At 42.9% G+C, this 23,786-nt stretch overlaps 2 protein-coding genes across 3 annotated transcripts in view; one reads left to right on the top strand and one right to left on the bottom strand.

Annotated features, from left to right (window-relative positions):
* MLH3 (mutL homolog 3) overlaps nucleotides 1-9,487 on the top strand; it is a 28,143-nt gene extending 18,656 nt beyond the window's left edge. The window contains exons 9-13 of one of the 2 annotated variants that reach the window (XM_077750701.1): nucleotides 594-753; nucleotides 6,273-6,296; nucleotides 6,398-6,476; nucleotides 7,721-7,872; nucleotides 8,862-9,487. In XM_077750701.1, the coding sequence (XP_077606827.1) occupies nucleotides 594-753; nucleotides 6,273-6,296; nucleotides 6,398-6,476; nucleotides 7,721-7,872; nucleotides 8,862-8,984 (538 nt within the window). In that variant the 3' untranslated portion in view covers nucleotides 8,985-9,487. Of the gene's footprint in view, nucleotides 1-593; nucleotides 754-6,272; nucleotides 6,297-6,379; nucleotides 6,477-7,720; nucleotides 7,873-8,861 lie in introns of both variants that reach the window. The other variant, XM_077750702.1, reaches the window with a different exon arrangement.
* Nucleotides 9,488-16,906: 7,419 nt separating this feature from the next.
* On the bottom strand, nucleotides 16,907-23,534 carry EIF2B2 (eukaryotic translation initiation factor 2B subunit beta). The gene is made up of 8 exons (XM_077750733.1): nucleotides 23,293-23,534; nucleotides 23,053-23,173; nucleotides 22,777-22,925; nucleotides 21,701-21,864; nucleotides 20,955-21,050; nucleotides 20,109-20,246; nucleotides 18,830-18,896; nucleotides 16,907-17,578 (listed from the first exon to the last, which is right to left on the bottom strand). The coding sequence occupies exons 1-8, from the start codon at nucleotides 23,453-23,455 to the stop codon at nucleotides 17,421-17,423; spliced, it is 1,056 nt and encodes a 351-aa protein (XP_077606859.1). The 5' UTR covers nucleotides 23,456-23,534; the 3' UTR covers nucleotides 16,907-17,420.
* Between the last annotated feature and the right edge of the window lie 252 nt (nucleotides 23,535-23,786).

Below are 23,786 nucleotides of genomic sequence, written 5' to 3' on the forward strand. Positions count from 1 at the left end.
CTGGGGAAAAAGTACAACACTGGGCCACAAGGAAGGGGCAGATCATATGGTGAGTCACAAGATAGGACGTTTTCCCACTTTTGGGCGGCACAGATTATTGGAAATAAAGAATTGTGTATGAATTTATATCAGGTTTGGGAATATGCTACTGCCAATAAATCTTTTTCCCTGGGGCATAATTTATAGTAGAGGCAGATCCATTTATTTACATCCTGTTAATCAGGGCTTCTCAGTTCCTAGGGCTGTAAATTATCTCCCTGCTTTAATGCTGATTCAGAACATTCTCAGCCCTTCGATTTGTGCCAAAATCCTTGAAGTGCCAGCAGTGAGAAGTTAGCAATTCCTCAGTGAAGAATAAAAACTTAGGAACAAGACTTAAAACAAATTGATCCTCTTAACAGAAATGAAGGGAAAAAATGAAAGTTACTGTAATTCGAAAAGGAAATTTGATAATAAAATTCCTAAACAAATGTATGAGAAAAACAATACAACTTTTAAAATTTGTGGCATCTTTTGAGAAACCCTCCAGTGCTTGGGGCTCAAGCTGAAATGTGAATGAAGTAATAGTTTTGTAATTGAAGCTCTCTCTTTAGGTGCTACCACAAAAATCTGGAAGATCTGGGCCTTGAAATTATATTTCCAGACACGAACGATTCTCTGGTCCTTGTAGGAAAAGTACCACTCTGTTTTGTACAAAGAGAAGCCAATGAGCTTCGAAGAGGAAGATCTCCTGTGACCAAGAGTATCGTGGAGGTAAGACAGAGCCTTAGATGTTGAGAAAATTGCTAACTGAGTGTAACCTCCTGTTTTCTTTAGAAATTCTGTGTTCATCTTTCATCCAACAAGCATCAGTGCCTGCTCTGTGCCAGGTGCTAGAGATTAAAAGATGAATTAGCTCAAGGTGAAGAAAAGGACATTTAAATAATTATAAATACAATGACATTTGGCCAGTTAGAGGTATGTTCAAAAGTGCTGTGGAAATACAGAATGATTACTGTATTACTGCCAGGGGGGTGGAGGTCAAGGAAGCTGTCACAGAAAAGCTAATTTTTTCCTTAGGAAGAATCTTACAGATTTCCTATAGCAGTAGGAGCCTGCCAAGTACAGAAGAGAGGAGAAGGGCATTGTAGACATAACAGCAGTTATCGGAGACTTGGAGCCGATCCTGTGTTTAGGAACTACCAGGATATATGGCTCGACTTAAGATATATACGTAGTGGTGAACTAGATGAGGTTAGACAAGCCATCAAGACCAAATCATAAAGGGATTTAGCCTATTCCGCTAAGTAGTTTTCATTTCACCCTCTACATTTGTATTTTGATAAAGATCTGGAAAACTGCTTTTGGGATATGACATTGGAGGTGTTGAAGAGAACCATTACTTCTTTACTTATGTGTTCCACTTTTTTAAATAACAGTTTATTTTGTCTTCATTGCCTTTTCTTGGCTCCTTTCTGGTTTTCTATTAGAGTTTTCTTTATTTCTCCTTTTTTGTCCTCTGCTAGTTTAGAAGTTACATATTTCAGAGGTGCCTGGGTGGCTCAGTTAAGTGTCCGACTTTGGCTCAGGTCATGGTCTCACGGCTCTTGAGTTTGAGCCGCAAATCAGGCTCTTTGTTAACAGCACAGAGCCTGGAGCCTGCTTTGGATTCTGTTTCTCCCTCTCTCTGTGTCCCTCCCCCACTCATGCTCTGTCTCTCTCTGTCTCTCAAAAATGAATAAATGCTAAAAAAATTGTTTTTTAATGTTGTTACATATTCCATATGTATTATTTCAGATTAGCCTTGAATTTTAGCCTTAACAAAGTTTAAGGTAATTTGCTTCTCTGTTCTCTTCCTAAACTGTACAAAAACCTTATAACCTTTTTTCTTCCATCACTCAACTCCCATCTTCCATGTTGTTGCTCAGTATTTTAATTTGGCCTTGTTTTTTTTTTTTTTTAATTTTTAATGTTTATTTATTTTTGAGATAAAGGCAGAGACAGAAAGAGACAGTGTGAGCAAGAGGAGAGGGGCATAGAAAGAGAGGGAGACATAGAATCCGAAGCAGGCTCCAGGCTCTGAGCTGTCAGCACAGAGCCCAACACGGGGCTCAAACTCATAGACCATAAGATCATGACCTGAGCCAAAGTAGGACTGAGCCACCCGGGCACTCCAGCTTGACCTTGTTTTGAATCTCCCTGCTAGTCATTAATTTTATAGAGTCAGTGTTTACCAGAGTCTTTGTTCATTGTTGCTCCTTGCATCCTATGATTCATTCTGTGTTCAGCTTTCTTTTTACTGAAATCTTTTAAAAGTTCTTTTATTAAGAGTCCATAAATGAGAAACTATCTTTGAAAATATCTTTATTTTGCCTTCACACTTGCATGATTGTCTAGCTAAACATGGAATTCCATATTGTCAGTCATCCCTTAGCGTTTTGAGCACTTCAATGTTCTCTGTGCCGTTGAAGTCCATTGTCAATCTAGTTATCGTTACTTTGTAGGTAATCTGATTTTCTCTCTCATGGCTCTCAAAGACAGAGGTTTTCTCTGTCTTTGGTGTCTGTAGTTCCCTATGTGATGTATCTTTGTTTTCATTTCCTTCTTCAGATTCATCATGCTTCTTCCACTTGGAAAGTGTACAGTTATTATCACTTCAAGCGCTGCTGCTTCTGCCATTCTCTCTCCTTTCCTAGAAATCCTGTCAGGTGTCTACTGGACCTTACTTTTTTAACTTCTCTGTCATACTTCCCATCGTCTTATCTCTTTGTGATACACTATCTTCCAGTGAATTGAATTCTTTCTTCACCTCCTGTTAAATCATATGGTTAACTGATCCACTGAGCTTTTTATTTCAGTGACTGTATTTTTTACTTCCAGAATTATGGTTAGTTTTTTTCTCATATCTATCTGTTCTTTTTTCATGGTGTCCTATTTAATTCGTTGTGGTTTCTACTCCTTATTTATCTCTAGCTGTTTGGAGCACAGGTAAATCCACATGAACTCAATCTACGATTTTCCCGAAGTCTGAATTACTTTAGTTATATCTAAAAGTAAAAATTAGAATATAGATTTAGTGGACAAATTGTATGATGGATTGATATGGGAAATGTTTGAGGCAGGGGGCGCAATTGAGAAGCTATTGCACTGGTTCAGATAGGAGAGGATGAGGACCTAAGTCAATAGCATTGGGAATTGAGAGGAGAGACATATTTGAAACATAAGTTAGAAAGTAGAAGTAAGAGGACCTGGTGAGCAATAGAAAGTATAAAAGGGATAAAGGAGAAAATATAAGATAGAATTCTGAAGGTTCTAGATTGGATGACTGGAAGGATGGTACTGCCATCTACAGAAAAAGGAAGTAGAGGAAGAGGGGTAAACCTACCTGGGGAGTTCTGGGTTTAGATGCATTGAATGTGCCTTCACATGGGGCTGTCTAGTGGATAGGCAGGCATACTGATCTGTGCTTGGGAAAGAAGCCTGGGCTGTGTGTACATATTGGGTAGTTAATATACATATTTTTATAACATCCGAAGCTGGAGAAGGGTGTAGAAGAAGTGTGAGTGTCTAGGGAGAATATGAAGAATAAGAAGAGAGGAGAGCAAAGGGTGGAGTTGGTGGAACACCAGCATTCAGGATGCATATATTTTGGCAGAGGTCTGAAAAACTACTGCTCAAAAGGAGAAACTGTAAAGGATGATTGAAAATATTTGGTCAGAGAGAGAGGAAAAAACAGGAAAAGGTAATATTACTAAAACCAATGAAAGTTTTAAGCAAGAAGGAAATGGTCAACAGTAGCCATTGAACCTGAAAAGTTGGATTTGGCAATCACAAGCACAGTATTTGTTCCATGGTGGCATCTGCTTGTAGGGGTGGGTGTGGGGGCGCCAAACACAGGTTGCTCTGGGTCAGGGAGGGAGTGGAGGGAGAAGAGGTGGAGCTAAGTAGACTGTTCTCTCGAGATCTTTCAGAAGAAGAGAGAGAGGGTGAGAGCTAAAGGTGGTCTGCAGTGTGGGACAGGACATGGGGTGAAGGAAAGAATTTGGTTTGTTTTCAGATGGGAGAGACTTAAGCATGTCTGTAGGCTAAGGGGAGAAGGCATTCGAGAGGAAAAGGCAGTTATAGTGCCAGTGCTTGGACCATCATGAGTGTAGCCCTTCCAGAACTGCCCTCTAATCAGACAACCTTTGCTTTGCTCATAGCAGTGCTCTTTTTCCCAACACAGCCTTTTTCTCCAGGGCTCCTCCTCCAAATTGTCTTAAATCCAAAAGATAAGATCTGTTAGAATCTTTTGTTGTAATTGAATCTCTAAGTATTTAACCAGAAAATTATAATAAAAACTTTTCCCAAAGAGACTTCAAAGACTACTGGTAAGGAGTTTACTTCAAATTGAAATAAAGCTTATGGCTTCAGAAAATCTTGACTATGTTGAGTCACACTGCTCAGGAGAGATTTTGTTAATTCTGGAAGAAGCTAGAACAGTTCTGGTATCTTGAAAAGGAGGTGACTACTTGGATCCTAATGGATGAAAGATCACGAATATTTAAAAAAATTTTTTTTTTATTATTTATTTTTGAGAGACAGAGTGTGAGTGGGGGAGGGGCAGAGAGAGAAGGAGACACAGAATCCAAAGCAGGCTCCAGGCTCCCAGCCATCAGCACAGAGCCCGACGTGGGCCTCGAACCCATGAACCGGGAGATCATGACCTGAGCCGAAGTCGGAGGCCCAACTGACTGAGCCACTCAGGCGCCCCTAAAGATCACAAATATTTTCTATAAAGTTCTGTTCTTTAGCTTGATGAATGCACCTTTTTAATATTAAGTTATCTGATATTAATTGAACCACTGAAATGTGAAATGAACAGAGATACCATCTATCTCCCCTTCACAGGCTTAAAAAATGATGTGTCACAAGTCCCAGATGACCAAGCACAAGAGAGAATGGCAAAGAGGTTAGGTTTGATCAAGGTCCACACTAAGCTTTGCTAACAATGTGTCAGGTGTTATGAAACATCTTTCTGTGTAGGTTTATTTGGGAATGTATGTGGCTTATGAAAACTATATAGTATCTACCACCCAGCTCCTGGTAACTATGCCCATTTATAAGCATGGTGGACTAGGGTGTCTTTGAGGAAAGGGAGAATTTTCTGAGTCTGGTTTCACAAGATCTACCATGTTGTAATCCTAGGAAGGTGATTGATTCATAGCCAATTCTAGGAGTAAAAAAAATCTTGTGTTTTCTTATAAAGAAATTATTAAAGGTGCCACATCTCAAAACAGTTTTTTAGTTCTGGAGGTTAAACAAATTGGTAGCATGAAAAATGGCGTCTGCTTTAAATTTCTTTGAAGTCCTTTTGTAAATATTAATATCTGCAGGGGTAACTTTTGAAAAGGGACAGAGATATGCTAGTGAGGAGAAACTCTCAACAAAATGCCTCAGAAAATAAGCTTTTTTTTTTTTTTAATTTTTTTTTTTTAATGTTTTTTATTTATTTCNGCGAGATCATGACCTAAGCGAAAGTCGGACGCTTAACCGACTAAGCCACCCAGGCGCCCCAGAAAATAAAATTTTTGACCCCAAAGGGAATTGTCAAAAAAAAAAAAGTCTGTGGGAACTAATGTGACTACTTACATTTATGATCTATCTAAGCGAGCATCCCACTCAGTGCTCCATTGTGTTGATGATTATTGTGTATTTTATTCCATTTGTGTGTAATATTACACTTGCTCTGGCTAACATCATAAATACAAGCAGCCTCTTAGTGAGAAGACTCCCTGATATTTAGAGTCTGTTGAATCATCAAGGCTGCTCTCAGCAGTTACATAAGCTCATGAGTTATGAGCTATCTTTGGAGGAAGTTTTAGTTTCTGCTAAGTATATTCTGTCTTCAATAGGAGTTTTATTAAATTGTTTTGGTATTTCATATTCAGAGTGCCTCACAACAAATAAATTATTTGCACCTAAGTGCTGTATTGGTGGAACTCTCTCCTTTATGAGGCATATTTTTAAAAATTTTCCTTTATTTTGAGAGAAAGAGGGAGGGGGGAGGGGCAGAGAGAGAGGGACAGAGAGAGAGACAGAGAGAGAGAGAATCCCAAGCAGGCTCCATGCTGTCAGTGCTGAGCCCGACACAGGGCTCAGTCCCACCCCCATGAGATCATGATCCGAGCTGTAATCAAGAGTCAGACACTCAACCGACTGAGCCACCCAGATGCCCCAGGAGGTGTATTTTTAAACTTTAAAAGAACAGTTATAACAACAGATTAATGCCTGTTTTCTTTTCTGCTTTGTAGGAATTTATTCGAGAACAGGTGGAGGTAAGCTTCTTATTTTGGGGTTTCACACAGAGGCACCACATACAAAAGCCCTATTGTCCCATTTCCTTTTCCTGTTAATGAAGAATATGTGTATGCATCAGCTACTCCAGACCACCGGAGGCATCCAAGGGACTTTGCCGCTGACTGTCCAGAAGGTGCTGGCATCCCAAGCTTGCCACGGTAAGACACGGCACACCAGAGAGTGAGTGTTTCTGTACGCCAAGCACCGGCAGGAGCACGGCAGCTAGGACAGGAGTGGGAGGCACATTTACTACTCACCTCTTGGAGGGTACAGTTTATCATTTATTTTTTAAAGTTTATTTGTTTTGAGCGAGAGAGAGCATGAGCTGTCAGTGTGGAGCCCAACTTGGGGCTCAGTCTCACAAACCGTGAGGTCATGACCTGAGCCGAAATCAAGAGTCAGACGCTTGACTGACTGAGCCACCCAGGCGCCCCTTGGAGGGTACAATTTAGATTAAGAAACTGAATATACTGAAAGTGCACACTAAAAAATTGCTTTTACAAAGCAAAATACTGACACATACATTTGACCATAATTCAGACTGACGTGTATAAGTCGAGGGGTAACTCATAGAGGGGATGCATTTTAAGTCAAGCTTTGAATGAACTGAGGGACATGGATTCATAGGATGGAAGAAAAGTTTTGCCACAAGGGGTAGAAATAGCCTGTGCACAAAGCCAGCGGCAGAAAGAAGTTAGTTATATGCGGAGCAGCAAACGATATCAAGAAATTAGGCTAGTAAGAGAGATTAGAAGCCTATGACAAAATTTTCTAATTGTTGTATAATTATTTGTTTAAAGTTTGTCTCACCTGTTAGACCCATTATATCATAAGCTCCATAAAGGCAGAGACCATCTGTCTCATTACTGCCTGACATATCTCCTGCTGCACAAAGTATATACTTATAAATATTTGTTGACCGAGTGAATTAATGTCTGCATAAAGGCAGGTTCCGACAACATGAGAGTTTAGATCTGGAAGATTATTATGGAAATAGAAAAAAAAGCACATAAAATGGACATTGTAGGAAAAACAACCATTAGAGATCTCTGTGATAGACTGGCTAAAAGATAATCTTGATTTTACAACCTGTAGGAAGTAAGCAAAATATTGCCCTTGTCTCTCTGAGAAAAACTATGAAAGCAAAATCCTGACAAGTGAAGGAATGCCTCCTCTAGGGATTAGAAAGACAGTGATTCCATAAGGAAAAACTGAGGCACAGGTGAGTCATGAACCTTAGTTTCATCCACGTGTTGAAAAGTGCCAATTTCAAGCAGTCTCGGTCACATGAAATAAGCCCAAGATGCATTTTACTCTTCCCAGATATCTGGCGCCGGCCCAGAGTCAGCATTGGTTTCCCACTATACACACCACAACCTTCTTGTTTCTGTCTTCCATGTAGGGGCCATTAAGTTTAATGATGGCCTGAGCCGGGAGGAGAGCTATCGCCTTATCGAAGCCCTGTCTCGGTGCCAGCTGCCATTCCAGTGTGCTCACGGGAGACCGTCTATGCTGCCGCTGGCTGACATAGACCACTTGGAGCAGGAAAAACAGGTACAGTAATGACTAATCGGAGAAGAGGAGCAAAGTTTATCTTCTCTTTCTTCTCCAGCTCCTATCAGCCAACTGTAATTTGTCTTAAGTCTTTCCAAAATACCAGAGTTTTGAAAAGCATGCATTGAAAGTTTATTTATATAAAACCTCACCATTTCATCTTCTAGCTCAGACTCACCATGGAGCTCAGGCTGCACTGTCAGATTACACACGTGATGCCTTTGTATGTGATGCCTTTGTGTTTGTTAAGCTTAACACATGTACAGACTGATGTACCCTGAACATCTATGGCCTACTGGCTCTAGGTTTGATAAGATGTAGAAGGTGTCTCTGGAGCTACAGTAAGTTGGTAAAAACACAGCAAATTTACTGCTAGCAAATACAACCTCAACAGCCAGTGTCTTGGTGGTGCCCTTCCTGGAAATGGTAGCCATTTCTAAGGGTCTTTAGAGTTATGATTTGGGGATCATCCGTCAGGAAACAAAGCTTAGGAGATTTTCACATTATGGTTTGGCCTTGATTACTCAGCAGCCCAGGAACAATGACGTGGATAATGCAATAAAGACACAGAGTGGTTTAAATTAAAGACATTTTCTGTTCTTGTTATAATCTTAAATGAAACAGAACACAGGAGCATAATAGGAATGTCCATGTTGCTGCTTTCCAAATCTGTTCTTTTGCTGGCCTTTCCTTGTAAGGGCTGTGAATTCATTACTTGCATGAAGTTTTCTGATGCATCCAATAGGCTTTACTCCATTAAAATCTTACTGTTTCACAGGACAATGAAAAAAACTTTTGTCCTCATTCCTGAAGAGATGGGAATCTAGATTTAAAGTTTGCAGTACTACTTATCTTAAGGAAATCTCTAGTCTTTCCTGAACCCAGAAATCAGAAATCTGAACAGATTGGAATAGCTGTAATTAGGACATTTTTATATGGTACTTGGCTTTTCATGCTGCATATGGGAGTTGTTCTCTTTCTTCCCACAGATTAAACCCAATCTTGCTAAACTTCGCAAAATGGCCCAGGCCTGGCATCTCTTTGGAAAAGCGGAAAGATGTGAAACAAGGCGTGGCCTGCGGGCATCCATGCCTCCTTGTGAGCCACCATGAGAACAGAATGATTGATCCGTCAGGAACCAGAGGGACGCTAACTGCCTCTGAGCAGAGAGCATGGGCAGCAGGTACCAGCAGAGTCCGAGTCCCCTGGGGCCCCAAGCAACATGATCAGTAGGTCGTGAGCAGATGGTCCCTCCAAGCTAAAGACAGTTCATGCATCTGCAGCCACGGACACAGGAGGTTGCCTTTTAACATCTACTTTTTATAACTTATTTAGAGATAAAAAATTTAATGACTAATTGGTTCATTTGTGGGGTTTTTTTTGGTTTTTTTTGGTGGAGGGAGAGGGTGGCTTGGTTTTGGTTTTGCAATTTTTTCCAGCCTCATAGTTTGCATTGATGCTGAACTCCCGGGGATCCATTCTGCCTTCCTAGACAGCCCATAGCCACGCTCCGTTGATCCCCTCCTTCCCCCAAGCCTTCTTGATCCCTCACTGCTGCTGCTGTAATTTGCATTCTAAATCTCAGACTTAAAGAGTTTCTCTACACTCAATAAAAACGTCCCCTGCAGTCTTTCATCAGACCTATAGTTAGATTATTTTAGGGATTAAAAACCGTTGGTAAAGAAATACAGGGGCGCCTGGGTGGCTCAGTCGGTTGAACATCCAACTTCAGCTCAGGTCATGATCTCACAGTTTGTGAGTTCAAGCCCCACATCGGGCTCTGTGCTGACAGCTCAGAGCCTGGAGCCTCCTTCTCTCTGTGTCCCACCCCTACTTGCACTCTGTCTGCCTCTCAAAAATAAAATGTTAAGAAGAGAGGGAGAGAAACAAGGACCAGGATAGAAGAGAGACAATTTAAACTCTTGTCCTGTTGTGTGTCTTATTGCCTCTGCAAGACCTCATTCAGAGTCTGATACTGTCACAGCCCAACTGGTAAAATGGTCAAAGTACTAGGACTTGTTTTTTAAACTATGATTTTCTTGGTACTTTAAAAGTATCTCTTCATGTGAAAACAATGTTCATATCAAAAAGCAGCATTTATTCTTTCAACCTAACCAGATATGTTCTCTACAATTTTTCAGGAGACAACAGTTCTTTTGGTCTCTTTCAAATTATATCTTAGTTTTATTACAGAATGCCTATCTAATGGCCTCATAATTTCATTTGGGACCAGGACTGATCTTTGTGCAAATGCTTATTATGCCATCCTTAATCTGTATTTCCTCTACCTTTTTAAAAAGTTTGATTTCTGGTTAATAAGACTCAGTAGACTAAAGTTTTATAGAAAGACAAAAAGGAAAGCAAAAAACCAGCTGGTAATGTTTTATTGCAACTGGGATCCCGTACAATGAGAAAGACATTGCAGTGAGAATTTCCACTTTTGTATTTTGCAGCCTGCTGAAATTGGCCTTTGTATCAATGGAGTGATTTTTCTCATTTTTTAATACAGGAAACACATTTGTACTCATGGAAGAAAACTCTGTTTGCCAGCAGCCCTGCAGTGAATCTTACAGGAGCAATGAAGTATTGCATTCATTAGTGTGTATCTCAGAGAAGGTTCAGGAAAAGCCTTCACTGGTTTTCAAGGGGATCCTTGTAGAATTACGTAATTGGAACCCTGAAGAATAGGCACCACTGTCTAAAAATGGCCTTTATTCTTCTTAATACATATAAACGGTTTCATAGACTGGGAGACATGACCTTCAAAAGGAGGGTGTCTTCAGGGGATTTACAGGGCTGTCAGGGTCTCTGCCTCCAGGCCCAGTGGGGTGTTGTGGCCTCTGGATCTCTGCTTTCACTCTCCAGAGTGATACGAGGCCAGCTGTCCTAGGGGTTTAAAGTATTTTTCAGGTTAGACCAATTTGTGGGATTAAAAAAAGTGTTATGATATTTCTTATATTAAGATAACGGGTGCAGTTTCAAAATGTTTTGCTATAATCTCAGACTACTGTTTTTTTTTGAGAATAGCAGAGGATTAGAAAAAGTTCTCCATAAATAATGTGATAATCATCCTGGCTAGCCTGACTCAAGCAATGGAAGGGATAATTATCCTGTTTTCATAATTTATAAATTCAGTTGCATGCATCAGCATAAAACCAACCTATTAGCCAAAAATATCTAACATTACTTTTATTGCCTGTTAGGATTTGGTTTTGTTCTGTTTTGTTTTTACTTTTACTTGCCCCAGCGCAAAGGCATACTAACACATGATAGTAATCATTAACACCTTTGTGGTGCTTCAAGGTTACAAAATAATTTTTGCATGTGTTATTTGAATTTCTTGGCAACCCATGAGATAAGGTGGTGTTACGCTCCCCATTTTACAAAGGCTGAAATATATTAAGTGATTGTCTAAGATCACACAGTTACTTAGTGGTAAACTAATGGTAAACAAGTTTTCTGGCTCCAATAACAAGAATGAATGTTACCGTTTATTAAGGGCCTGCTGTATATACCCAATGCTTTGTGTACATTATTACTAATCCTTAAAACAGTTCTGTTAGCAAGCTAATCTCTTTTTTTTTTTAAGTTTTATTTATTCATTTGAGAGAGAGAGTGTTTACTCACACGCGCATGAGTTGGGGAGGGGCAGAGAGAGAGGGAGAAAGAGAATCTCAAGCAGGCTCTGCCTGGTCAGGTCAGCGGAGTAGGACATGAACTCACAAACTGTGAGATCATGACCTGAGCCAAGACCAAGAGTCCGATGCTCAACTGACTGAGCCAGCCAGGCATCCTGCTGATGTGTCTTTTAACAGTGAGACTGCTAAGCCTCAGAGCTGTTACTCCATTTGCTAAAAGAGCCAGAATTCAGACCCAGATCTGGGTGGCTTCACGTTGCATGCTCCTTCCCATTGTTATCCCGTGCTGCCCATATATTTTTAATTTATTAGGGACTTACCAGTTTGTAAACTTCGTAGTTCAACTTTATTAGATTCTGGTTGGTGGAGACTTCATTAACTTCAGAGTGAAACTTGAAAGATGTGATGTGCGATGAAGCCATTCTCAAGAGTTCCATTTTTTGGGAACATTCATCACAATTATATTTGAAATCGGGTGCATGTCTTCAAGAAGCTTAGCTTTAGAGGCACCTGGGTGGCTCAGTTAGTTAAGTGACCAACTTCAGCTCAGGTCATGATCTCACGGTTTGTGGGTTTGAGCCCCGCGTTGGGCTCTGTGCTGACAGCCAGCTCAGAGTCTGGAGCCTGTTTTTGGATTCTGTGTCTCCCTCTCTCTCTGACCCTCCCCTGCTCATGCTGTCTCTCAAAAATAAATAAAAACATAAAAAAAAAAAAAAGAAGTTTAGCTTTAGTCAGGACAAGAAAACTGATGATAGAATGTGGTAACTTCCTCTAGTTTAGAGATCACGGAGTTATAGCTATGTCATTTTTACTGGGATAAGAAGAGGTAACAGTTCTGTCAGTAAGAAAAGCCATAGATGATAATAGGGGCTAGACTCAGAAAAGCTTAAGGCAAAGCTTAGAGTGTAGGCTAGAAGGGAGGGAAGAGACAGGGGAGAGAGCTAGGGAAAGGTCCAGAACCTAGCTGGTGATCTGGAAGTCTGTGAGCAGTTGAGAATGGAGAGGTTCTAGCAATCACACATCAGAGTGAGGCAAAGAAAAGACCAGACAGAAATGAACAGATGGGATCTGAACCTAACAGTGGAAAAAAAATAAGGCAGCCGAAACAGGGGCAGAGCAGGAAGGGGCCCAAGACCAAGTTCTAGAGACGTGCAGGGGCCTGAGGAGGCCATGCCAAGGAGAAGAACAGATGCAGAGGTCTGTTCCCAGAGAGCATGGACACCTGTGTTCATCGGGAGCTTCAAGCAGGAGCCAGTGGCGGCATGTCTGAATGAAGGGAAGAGCAGTTTCTGGGACAAAGTCGGACTCTTTCTACCCATTTTCCATCTGAAGTGCCACTCCGTTCCATCAGAACCTTTACAAAAGCAGGCTAACAAGAAGAACTGACTGGTTTATTTGCTGTTACCTGTCATGCCTTTTCACACTTTCTCAGCTGAAGTTGCTTATCAGTAGTGAGATGGCAAGAAGGTGGGCTCAGAAGAGAAGGATGTCTGGGAAACCAAAAATCTGGATAACCTCACCAAATAAACCCTTCCTTCTCTTTCTTCATTTATTCATCACTTGGTAACTTAATGTATGCATCCCCTCTAAATGTATCAGAAGTTGCAGGCCTATAAAGAAAAGAAGAGGCTGTCCTATGGCTTAGGATCTTGCAGACCCTTGGATCATTTTCACCCTGTGCTCATTTGTCATAGAGCACCCTGTGCTCTGAAACATCTGGTAAAGGTCAGGCAGCCTGATCAGTCTGGAGGGCCCAAGTGTCTAACATGTCGGAATCTATGGAGCTTACTGGAGCCCATAAGCTAGCGTGACTCAGGTAGCAGTCTGAAGAAGCTAACTGGCCCTACTTTACCCTTACAACTTGCCTGACTAAACAACTTGCTCTTGTTTAACAGCAAAAGCATGGCATATGCAGTGGTGGTTGCCCGCCCACCCCCTCCCCTGGCCAAAAAAAAAAAAAAAAAAAAGGTNAATGGTTTGGAGTTGGAGTTAGCTGCTGCTATTAGTGTATTAGTGTATCATTATTATTCAAGGTATTTTATTACCTCTCTTTTAGAGTAAACTGCATAATTTTGCACAGAATTTATGAATTTTAGGAAACGTCAAGTTTTTAAGTAGCTTCCTTCTTTTCTAGGCAGGTCTTAATTCTAAATGTAACATGCCTGAAAAAACACTACTGCAAGTCTCCTTTTCAGCTTGGTATTTAATATAAACATCAAGCAATCACTGTTGCAAGTGTGGTTAGGCTCAAAGGCTGCCCGCCATTGTGTGAGTGTTGTACAGAAGACTGAAAGCTTAGACTATAAGCTCTTTATTAATAATAATTGCTTAGCCATTGCACAATAACCTGGAACAGCTGTTTGGTGAATGAAAGAATAATTCAAAGCAAAGTAGGCCAGAAATAAAACACTTCCAAACCACATTTCAGAATAGCTCCTTTGTGTCAACTAGGTGCATGTCTGCAGAGAGAGTTTTTGCGAGGACAGGTGGATAGTATGGGGCCTTTATAGTAATTACATCACCATCTGGTACTATCTTTATAGCAAAAACAGTTCTGATGTCCTGCGTTCTACATATGTTATAGAATCAAGTAGCTCGATGATGGAATCACAGGACTGGCAGTCTTCAGTAACGCAGGGACTGAGCCAACAGATTGCCCTGAGAAATGGTTTTGAAGCACATCTGTGAAACGTATGATCCTACCCATACCGGCATTTATTTCTTTGAGGTATCACTTTACGCTTGAGTTTTCCTTGGTGGAGTAGTTTTCAGAGATTTCTGAGGCTAAATTAGGAATTTCTGTTCCTTATTTGAGTTCCAAGAATTGTGCCTTTCCTGCCCTCCGCCTAAATTGGAAGATATAAACCGTGGGAAAAGTCTCTTTACAAACTGTTGAGTGAGTTATCTAACTTGGTTTATTTGGTCTATTCGGGAGGCCTTTCACATCCATGGAATCCTCTTTCTATTAATTCTTTTCAACCTAAAGCTACAAGTTTTTGTCCTGCGCTTCTGAGTCCTGCTGGCAAAGGCAGGCACAAAGGCCCAGACGTACGAAGTTGACATGGAGCTTGTGTCTCCCTGTTCAGATAAGGCTCTCCCCTTTCCAATATTTACTCCTTCTCCAATTAAAAAGAGAGAGGGAAATAGAAGAATGAGGTGTATATATAGCTTTGTAACGAGGGTTTGCTTAACTGAGGTCCTGAAGAGCCTGAAGAACATGCACTGGTGCCGTTCTTCTGTCCCAGGCACTTTAAAAGTTGACCAAAACGAGACAGCCTCTACCCTTGGCACCTTCATCTATCTCCCTTATGCCTGGGAAGAATGTGGGTGCTAATTTTAGACCCAGAGACTAAGATGCACAAAGGACAAGTATCATAAAGCATTTTTAGAGCCAGAAACAGATTGAAGTTCCTTGACTCACTCCTGCTTTTACTCCAGACCACACAGTTGTACCCAAGTGAATTGCTGTTAGAATTGGTGCCTTCAGAGGACACAATTGCTCGTAATTGGTAGCTATAAGCCACTTCACTGAGAAAGCGCGGGGTCTTAGATGCTTTAAGAAAAAAAATTGACAGACTGAGGCCCGAGTGAGTCAGCCTCTTCTGAGTCAGAGCTTTTACGCCCATCTTTTAGACTGATCCTCTTCAATCTTGTTTTTTCCCTCTTTCAGGGAAGACAAGAGCCCTAAGGCAAAGATCTATCTCAAGTTGATGTAGAAGCCTTTCCCTCATAGCCCACCTCTGTCCAGTGTTTACCAAAGCATGGTTATCAAATCACCTGTTCGAATCCCTTGGGGTGCTTGTTAAACATGCAGACTCCTGGTGCTCCCTCCCTCCACCCCAGAGAGAGTGCCACAGGAGACAGGAAGCTGGGCTGTGACCAGCATCTCAGGGGGTTCCTGGGTATGCTCAAGTCTGCCCTGGACCTCTGCCCTGGACCAGTGGTGCCCAAGTACGGCAGATCACCTGGATTACCTTGGGAGACTTTCTGAAAAGGTCATTACTAAAGTAGGACACATAAAAAAATGGAAATAATATATGGACATAGTAAATACAATTAGAAGATAACCTCCAGCTTGCCACTGTTTGGTATTACTCTTCCAGACTTTTATCCTATTGCACGAACATATTGTTTTGTTTTAATGAAGTAAAGGTCATATTATGCATACTGCTCTGCAGCTTGACTTTCCCCCGGCTTGTTTTTAATGAACAATATTAAATGGACTTCCTTACACATCTGTCCCATTCTTTTAACTCAAGGCTCACCAATCAAACGCCTCTAGGGGTTAGGTGGATAACATAAAGGAGTTAAATGGACCAGGGAGGAAATGCAGAAAAGGAGGTTTTCCATGTAATGGAGTCAGAAGCTGCCCAACGGCTGCCATTTGGGAATGTGGGTGCAGAAGTGCCAAAGCTGCTGAGCTCCGGAGAGAAGCAAGAAATCCAAAAGTGCTTAGTATGTGATCTTCATGCTTTTGTTATTCTATTTTATTTTCACATTGTTATTTATTTAAAGAAAGGTTTTTAACATTTGTTTATTGTTGAGAGACAGAATATGAGCAGGGGAGGGGCAGAGAGAGAGAGGGAGACACAGAGTCTGAAGCAGGTTCCAGGCTCTGAGCTGTCAGCACAGAGCCTGATGTGGGGCTGGAACTCAGGAACCCTGAGATCATGACCTAAACCGAAGTTGGATGCTTAACTGACTGAGCCACCCAGGTGCCCCTATTTTCACATTTTTAATTATTGGTAACTAATTCAAATTATATACAGGGTGAACCAGCCAAAGTGTCCTTAATCCAAACATTGCCTTTAGGTGCCTTTTTGAAACCTCTACTGCAGTCTATACATAATGTTCCACAGTATGTCATGCTTATCCACAACCTTCCTTGTTTTTAATTAACAGAATACAAAATGCTGCTGCTGGACACCTAGGCTGTGACACCACAGCTGCTCCAGTGGTAGACATTCCTTTCTATATCTCCATCTGCTTGTACAGATAATTTGGGAAATGCAGGTTCAAAACTGCTCTATAGAAGGTTGTACCAGTGTACAGTCCTATTAACAGTACATGAGAGAGTCCTTTTCTGGGAAGCTGTAAGTGGTTTCTCAGGTGCCATCCCAGAGATCAGATGCAGTAAGTCTGGGATAGAACCCAAGACGGTATATTTTCTTAGGCTCCCCAATGACTCTGAGTGGTTTTGGAACCACTGTCTTAGATTACTAACAAGTTGTTTGGGACCACTGCCAGTGAATCAGGAAGGAAACTGTAAATACTTTCATTTGCATTTCTGTCTTAGCCGGTTCCCTCTAATTACAGCCTTCTATCAAAGCACCGAAAGGGCTCTGCTGCTGCTGTTCCGGGCAGTCCAGAGCAGAACAATAAATAAACCAATTCAGGAATCTTCAAGCAGCTTTTATTGGCACAGCCCAGGAAAAGGTGTGGTAGCCATTTCTGAGCAAAAACCTATATCCCATCAAGGTCTTCAGTGTTATGTTTAATACCCCACTGAACCAGAAAGTTTAGGTTCCTAAAACAGACTCCCCAGGTCACTAAGAGGATCCAAAAAAAAAAAATTTTTTTTTAAAGTAAACTCTATGTACAGCATGAGAACAGAGCTCATAACCCCAGCATCAAGAGTCGCACGCTCTGCTGCCGGCCAGCCAGGCGCCCTAAGAGGTACAAAATTAATAGGTCAAGGCCCACTGCTCCTGTTAAGATCGGAAAGGCAAGAGACAGACCTGAATGTGTGTCCTTGTTATGGGATGCCTAAAAAGGCAGGAAACAGTATTAAGTTTTTTAGGTTGGCTCCAGTTCACTCCCCATTACAAGGACGAGGTTTTCAGCACTCGCACTGAAGTCCCTCTCCATTCCATATTTAGCTAAGCAGCTTCTGCTCCAAATGAGTCGTGGTCATAGGACATGATCATCAGGATGGTAGAGTTCACTCATCAAGCGGTAGATGTAGGAAGGTGCATTCCCACCAATGTTGGAGATAAAGAGGGTAATGAGCTCTGGGGGGACGTAGTCAAACACAGGGCAGTGAACGCTGACCTTCTCCAGAATGTCCCCTGAAATGCAATCAATTACACATGTTAAAGATAAAACTGAGGATCTGCTCTAATAACTAATAACTGAATAGAATATAGAGTCTAGGCTCAATAATGCAGGCATACTTGCTATCCCAAGGGAAACTGAGCAGAGTACAAACAAGAGAGGACTTCAGACCATACCACTCCCTGCTTAAAACTCTCCAATGCCTTTGCATAACCCTTATAATTCCAACTTGGGATAGCAGCCCTCAAGATCTGATCCCTCCCCACTGCACTACACTAATTATAATCCATCCCGCTCTCCCTCGTGCTCATTTCTCTCCAGCCATGTGGCCATCTTGTTCCAACTGGCTAAGCATGAACCTAACTCAGGCCCTTTGCACCAATGCCTGGAAGACTCTCTCCTTGACCTTCAAATGGTGGGGTCTATTTGTTCTGGACTCAGCTGAAGTGTCCTCTCAGTAAGACCCTTCCCAAACTAACGTGGTCTTCTACCACCTTCCAATTACATCATCCTTCTTTGTTCTCTTCCCCAAACATCCCATGACCTGACACTTTCTTGTCTGTTTTCTGCAACAGAATGTAAGCTGTATGGGAGTAGGGCCTATTTGTGTTGTTTGTTGTTACATCCCCAGTGGCTAAAGTAGTGCTGGATACATAGTGGATACATACAAAAAATAATTCTTGAAAGAACGAATGTGTGAATAAATGAAGTTATTCAACTTCTAAGAAGAACTGCACCCCAAGTACTTACTTTGCTCTCAGATGGTGTTTAAGGCCATGTTATGTTGATGAGGTGGCAGGCTCACTGGCCATAGCTGCGGCCTCCAGAAGTCAGAGAAAAGGACTCCAACACAGGCAAGATTACAGGCAAGTTTTATGGTAGGAACATTTTGGAGCCTACTTCCTTTGCCAGCCACTTCACCAAAATGACTTCCTACAGCAACTGAAAACAAGTCTATTTTCCCACTGGGTTGTCGCCTATGTCAAGCAATGTGCAAAGCCAAACCCAGTCAATGCTGGGTGATCCAACCTACCATGGCCTCAACACTCAGTTAAATATATTAGTCCCAGAACAAAATGAACACAGACTAGATCAGGTCCCCATGCACTCTATGATGCTCAAGAGAAGTCTCCACAAGAAGTATGATAAAAAGCACAACCTGGCAGCATTCAACCCCGACTGACTACCAAAACAAAAGCAAAAGGACCCAAATGCACATGCACACAGACACACACAGACACACACACACACACACACTTCTGTACCTTCTGTGAAAGGCAGGACTTCTTCGGGAGCCACAAACTTATGAAATGAATCTTCTTCATTGGGGAACTAGACAAGAGAAAAAAAAAAAAAAAAGAGAGACACACCTAGCAAATTCCACTTCTAGGTACATACCCAAGGGAAATAAAAATCATGTCCACAAAGAAGCCTGCACACAAATGCTTACAGCAACTTTATTCACTAAAGCCAAAAGGCTGAACAATCCAACTACCCAAGGGGTGGACAGATAAATAAATTGTGGTATATCCACGCATGAGAGTATCATTCAGCCACAAAAAGAAACAAAGAAGTTCTCTAGGAACCTTGAAAACATCATGCTAAGTGAAAGAAGTCAAAAACAAAGGGCACATATTGTATGATTTCTTTTATATGAAATATCCAAAACAGGCAAAGCCACAGAGACAGAAAACAGATTAGTGATTCCTAGGAGATGGGGAGAGGAGGCAATAGGGAGTGATTATGTAATGGGAACAGAGTGTTTTGCTGGAATGATGAAGGTCTGAAACCAGAGAGTGGTAGTTGCACAATGCTGTGAATGTAGTAAGTGCCCCTGAACTGTACATTTAAAACTGGTTAATTGTATGTTATGTGACTATCACCTCAATTTAAAAAAGAGACCTACAAATAGCTCCTATTGCTAATGAAATAACTCTTCACTTTGTAATACTGTTTGTATTCAGGCTACAGAGGAAGGTCCCTCCAACTATGACAGATAAAACTGATCCTATGTTCCTAGTTTCAACGTGTTCGGCATTTTCAGAAATGGACAGGGTGATGGAGAATGGTGGCAGTGGAAACAAAGGGCCTTTGCCAACTGTGTACTACCTTGACCTTATAATTTTGACTTCTCAAAGCTGACAAGTTTTAACTATCAAGTTTTGGGGGCTCCTGGGGGGCTCAGCTGGTTGAATGTCCGACTCTTGATTTCAGCTCAGGTCATGATCTCACAGTTCATGAGTTCGAGCCCCGCACCTGGCTCTACACTGTCAACTTGGGATTCTCTCTCCCTCTCTGCCCCTCTCCTGCTCGTGCATGTACTCCTTTTCTCAAAATGAATGAACATTAAGAAAAGTATTAAGAAAAAAAACATTTTTTTTTCCTGGTTGAAGACTGCTGTGGCTTTTTCCAGCCTCTACTGGGTCTAACCCATTTAGCAAACACAGATAAAGAGAAGCCCCAAAGTGAGTAGGTTGAAGGCCCGGAGTTCAAGCCTACACTTTGGCTTCCTTCTCTCTGTTGGCTACAGACAGACGGACATACCTGTGGGGAAAGCTTGAACATGGGAGCACAAACGATGAGCGGGGTGGAATGGTGTTTTGCTGCCAGTGCTAGAGTGTGAGTTCCTGTCACGGCTCTCAGGGCACCATTGGCCAGGATGGTCTTTGTGCCAATGATCACCTTTGGAACAGGAAGCAAAATGTGAGTCATCCCAGGGATAGAGCCTTCAACAGGCCACTGGGCACAACAGGCTGAATGCTCAGGCCTCCATCTTGGCATCATGAGGGTCACACAGCAGTAAAGGAAAAGGGATTCTAGGCTAAGGAGTTCTAGCTCAAAAGTGCCTTCCCAAAGAAAGAATGAATATAGTCTATGAGCGGAAGCTGCATCACCTCCCGCTCTTAGCCCTGTCTTCTAGGAGGTCTATGCCTCAGCTCCTGAGAAGCCGGGAGCCTTTCTATTCATCATCCACCACTGCCAAGGTCTCTGGTCAGAAAGCAGGGACCTTCTACCCAATCCCTAGTAGCTGCCGAGCTTAGCTTAGCAAGATTTCATTCTCTTCAATGCTTTCACCAAAAAGGAGCTACGCTGGGGTGCCCAGCTGGCTCGGGCATAGAGCATGTGACTCTTGATCTTAGGGTTGTGAGTTCGAGTCCCACACTGGGTGTACAGATTGCTTAAAAAAAAAATAAAATCTTTAAAACAAACAAAAAGAAACAGATAAAGGGAAAAGAAATTCAGTTGATATATTAAAAAGGCCCAAGTATGTACTTTCAAAAGGTGTTAGAAACTTTCATTTCTCATGGATATTACAGGAGGGAGAAAAATACAATCAGTATTTTAGATGTACAGTCTTCGTGAATTCAATAGAAGTCCAAATAGACTCACCTTGTTGACTCTTGACATAACAGCAAAAATGGCAGCGTCAGTCATGACAGTTGTCTCAATACCTGCTTTGGACAAATTGACTGCCATTTCGTGACCCTGCAACAGGAGAGAAAGGCTCACATTAGGAGAGAGAGTGAGAGAGAGAGAGGAAGGCATCTCCAGCAGAACCGTATCTGGAGAATTCTGTGATACTGAGCACAACTGGCATACAACTGCCACCAGATAACCCCTTTTCCTGCCCATGGTAGGTATTCTCTCCTCATGGTACGCTGCAGGGAAGCGCAGGAGAAGCTAATAAACGTGGAGTTCTCCGCAGGAGCACCAGAACAGCCACAAAACTGGAAATACTGCTTGCTTGTATAATTGGGCAGAGCTGACAGGATAGCACCTGGCTCGTTACAACATCCTGCATCCTTACATTTTTCCTTTTGAAAGACCTATTATTTACACAGGGATGGAGCGAGGTCAGACCAAGCATCAGTCATTCCCCAAGGTAATTTACCCTATTTTGATTCCCAAAAGAACCAATATTATTTCTTTTCTTGAACCCAGCATTTCACCTAACCTCAACCAATGTTTAAGAATGTTGACAGGATGAACAACTTGAAAATTCCCTTAATGTTTTCTTTTACTTTATCTTCTCAATGTCTTGCTTATCAAGTCAAAGTTAGCGTGGAGCCCATCTATCACTTCTTAATTCCCTCCTCGCTTTTCATTTTTCTTAGCAACTCCAGCAGTCCCCCTACCTGACAGAAAGGAGCACACTCTGCCACAATGACATGGAATTTCCTCTTTCGGGCAGCCTCCTTGAGGAAGGCCTCTACTGTTCGGGAGAAGCCAATGGTCATGATCACCTCATTGGAGTGGATGTGCTCCAGAGCCTGGGCTGCAATGTTCTCTGTTGTTCCTTCTGCAAGAACAATCAGTTTTGCAAGGAAAATATGGAACTACCATGCTACAACACTGACGTGATAGAGCATGAAAGAGACGGGTGCCCTTCACACAGACGGCCCACCTAGCAGATGCTGGTGACACAGGGGGTAAATGGACTTAACATGAAGGTCACGTTTTCTTAAAAGCCCCATTCCTCTAGGATCTTCTACCTCCTAAGTTCTCAGTCTACCCTCTACCCAGCAGAACCCCCAACTCATCCACTTACCTCCCTGCCCCCCCAACCCTGTCGGGCCACAACACCAGCTCCCTACAACTGATTTTGGAGACACCGAATTCAGGCAAAAAATGGTCCTATCTGGGAAATCATAAAATGCTGAGAGTGGGGTAAACAGTTTCCCCCTAAAAGGACTCCTCCTCCTCCTCCAAAAGGTGGCCACAACACCTCCACCTGAGAAGGAGGCCACAGAAGAAAAATAGGGGAGGAATTTGGAAGCAGCAGCTCCAGATACACAGACCCCGCCTCTTCCTTCCTTGGGGAACTCTGATTGTAATGAATATCTGCAGATCTCAGGGGTCACAAAGACAAGGGGAATGGAGGTGGTGCCTGTGTGTGCATCAAAATTCAAGAGGAAATTTGGTGATGAGTCTGTCACCTGTGGTTTTAGGGAGTTCATCTTTAAAATGAAAATAAAGCTCTGTCCTAACAGTCTCTGCAGCAGTCTATAAAGGGCTGGTCTGTAAAGAAACGTAGAGAGGGTTATCTTAGTCCTGCTCCATCCAACCCTTCCTCTTAATCAGGATAGAGGACAAAGCTCAGAGAACCATATAACTGGCGCTCTCCCATCTCTGCTGATGAACAACTTTCAGGGTCTTCTCTTCCTTCATCTGCCTGTAACCTGTCCTGTCCACCAGGGATCAGGACTCTTACCCAGTTCCACTAGCAGCTCGTTAATTGCCTCAATGATGTTGGACTGGAGTTGGGCATAATGGAAGCTGAAATCCTCGCTCAGGCCTTCGGACGTCAAGAGTTTGTGCAAGGACTCCTGCTGATCGCTCTCATCGCTTCGTCCGTGGAGTCTACGGAGGCAACAAGACCCAAAGAGGGAGGTAGGCGGAGGTGTAGTCTTTTAAGTTACCGGGCCTGCTCACCACTAAAGGTTCCATGGAAGGGGAGGCGCTCCTGCGAAAAGGCCCCTGTCCTGACCTGCCATACTCCTCCCGGATGATCCTGAGCACTCTCCGCACCATGTTGCCCACTGTGGTCTCTGAGGGCTGCGCGGCCGTCATCCTCTGGCCCTCTCGGCGAATCAGTTCCATCAGCTCCCCTGCAGTCCGAGGGAGAGAGCGTGAGAGGCCACGAGCACGATGAGGCCTGGGCGACTTTCCGCCTGGGGATCGGGGACGGACAGTGACGAGGGACGCGACAGAACTAGACCTGCCTCACCTGCATTGGACCAGCGGTGGTCCGTGATGATACGGCGCAGCAGCCCCAGGGTCCCCCGAGCCATGTCCTCGGAGCTGCGCCGCCCGCCACCCCGCTTCAGGGTCTCCACGAAACTCTCGATGCTCTCGTACAACTCCGAGCCATTGGCCGCGGCTCCCGGCATCTCGAAGACAGACGCTTCGCCCGCGAAATCCGCACCTGTACGACTTCGATCCTTGCACTTCCGGGGCGAGAGAAGTCGGCTTCCGCTCCGCAAGGAAAACTCCAGCTTCAGCGTCCGCAGGCCACGCCCCGCCGTGCCACATCCCACCCCCTCCATCTGCCTGAGCCAATCAGAGACTAGGAGCTCGAATTCTTCGGTTAATAGAGGAGCGTTCGCAAGCCTCCGAGGCGGGAGGAACGGAAGCGGCCTTTCGTGGCTGTTCTAGAGCTGAACCGGGGTGAGGTGGGAGGCCCCGCGAGGGTGTCTAGTTCCGTTGCTATGGAAACAGCCT

Source organism: Crocuta crocuta, unplaced genomic scaffold, assembly GCF_008692635.1.
Source record: "Crocuta crocuta isolate KB4526 unplaced genomic scaffold, BGI_CrCroc_1.0 scaffold186, whole genome shotgun sequence".
Classification (NCBI taxonomy): domain Eukaryota; kingdom Metazoa; phylum Chordata; class Mammalia; order Carnivora; family Hyaenidae; genus Crocuta; species Crocuta crocuta.

What these genes read in the sequence shown, in the direction of transcription:
- EIF2B2 (XM_077750733.1), bottom strand. Translation starts at nt 23,455, where the DNA reads ATGCCGGGAGCCGCGGCCAATGGCTCGGAGTTGTACGAGAGCATCGAG. An exon ending in AGTGTGCTCCTTTCTGTCAG is followed by an intron (nt 21,051 to 21,700) that starts GTAGGGGGACTG and finishes CTCCTGTTGCAG; the next exon opens with GGTCACGAAATGGCAGTCAA. An exon ending in AGTCCTGCCTTTCACAGAAG is followed by an intron (nt 17,579 to 18,829) that starts GTACAGAAGTGT and finishes ATTGCATTTCAG; the next exon opens with GGGACATTCTGGAGAAGGTC.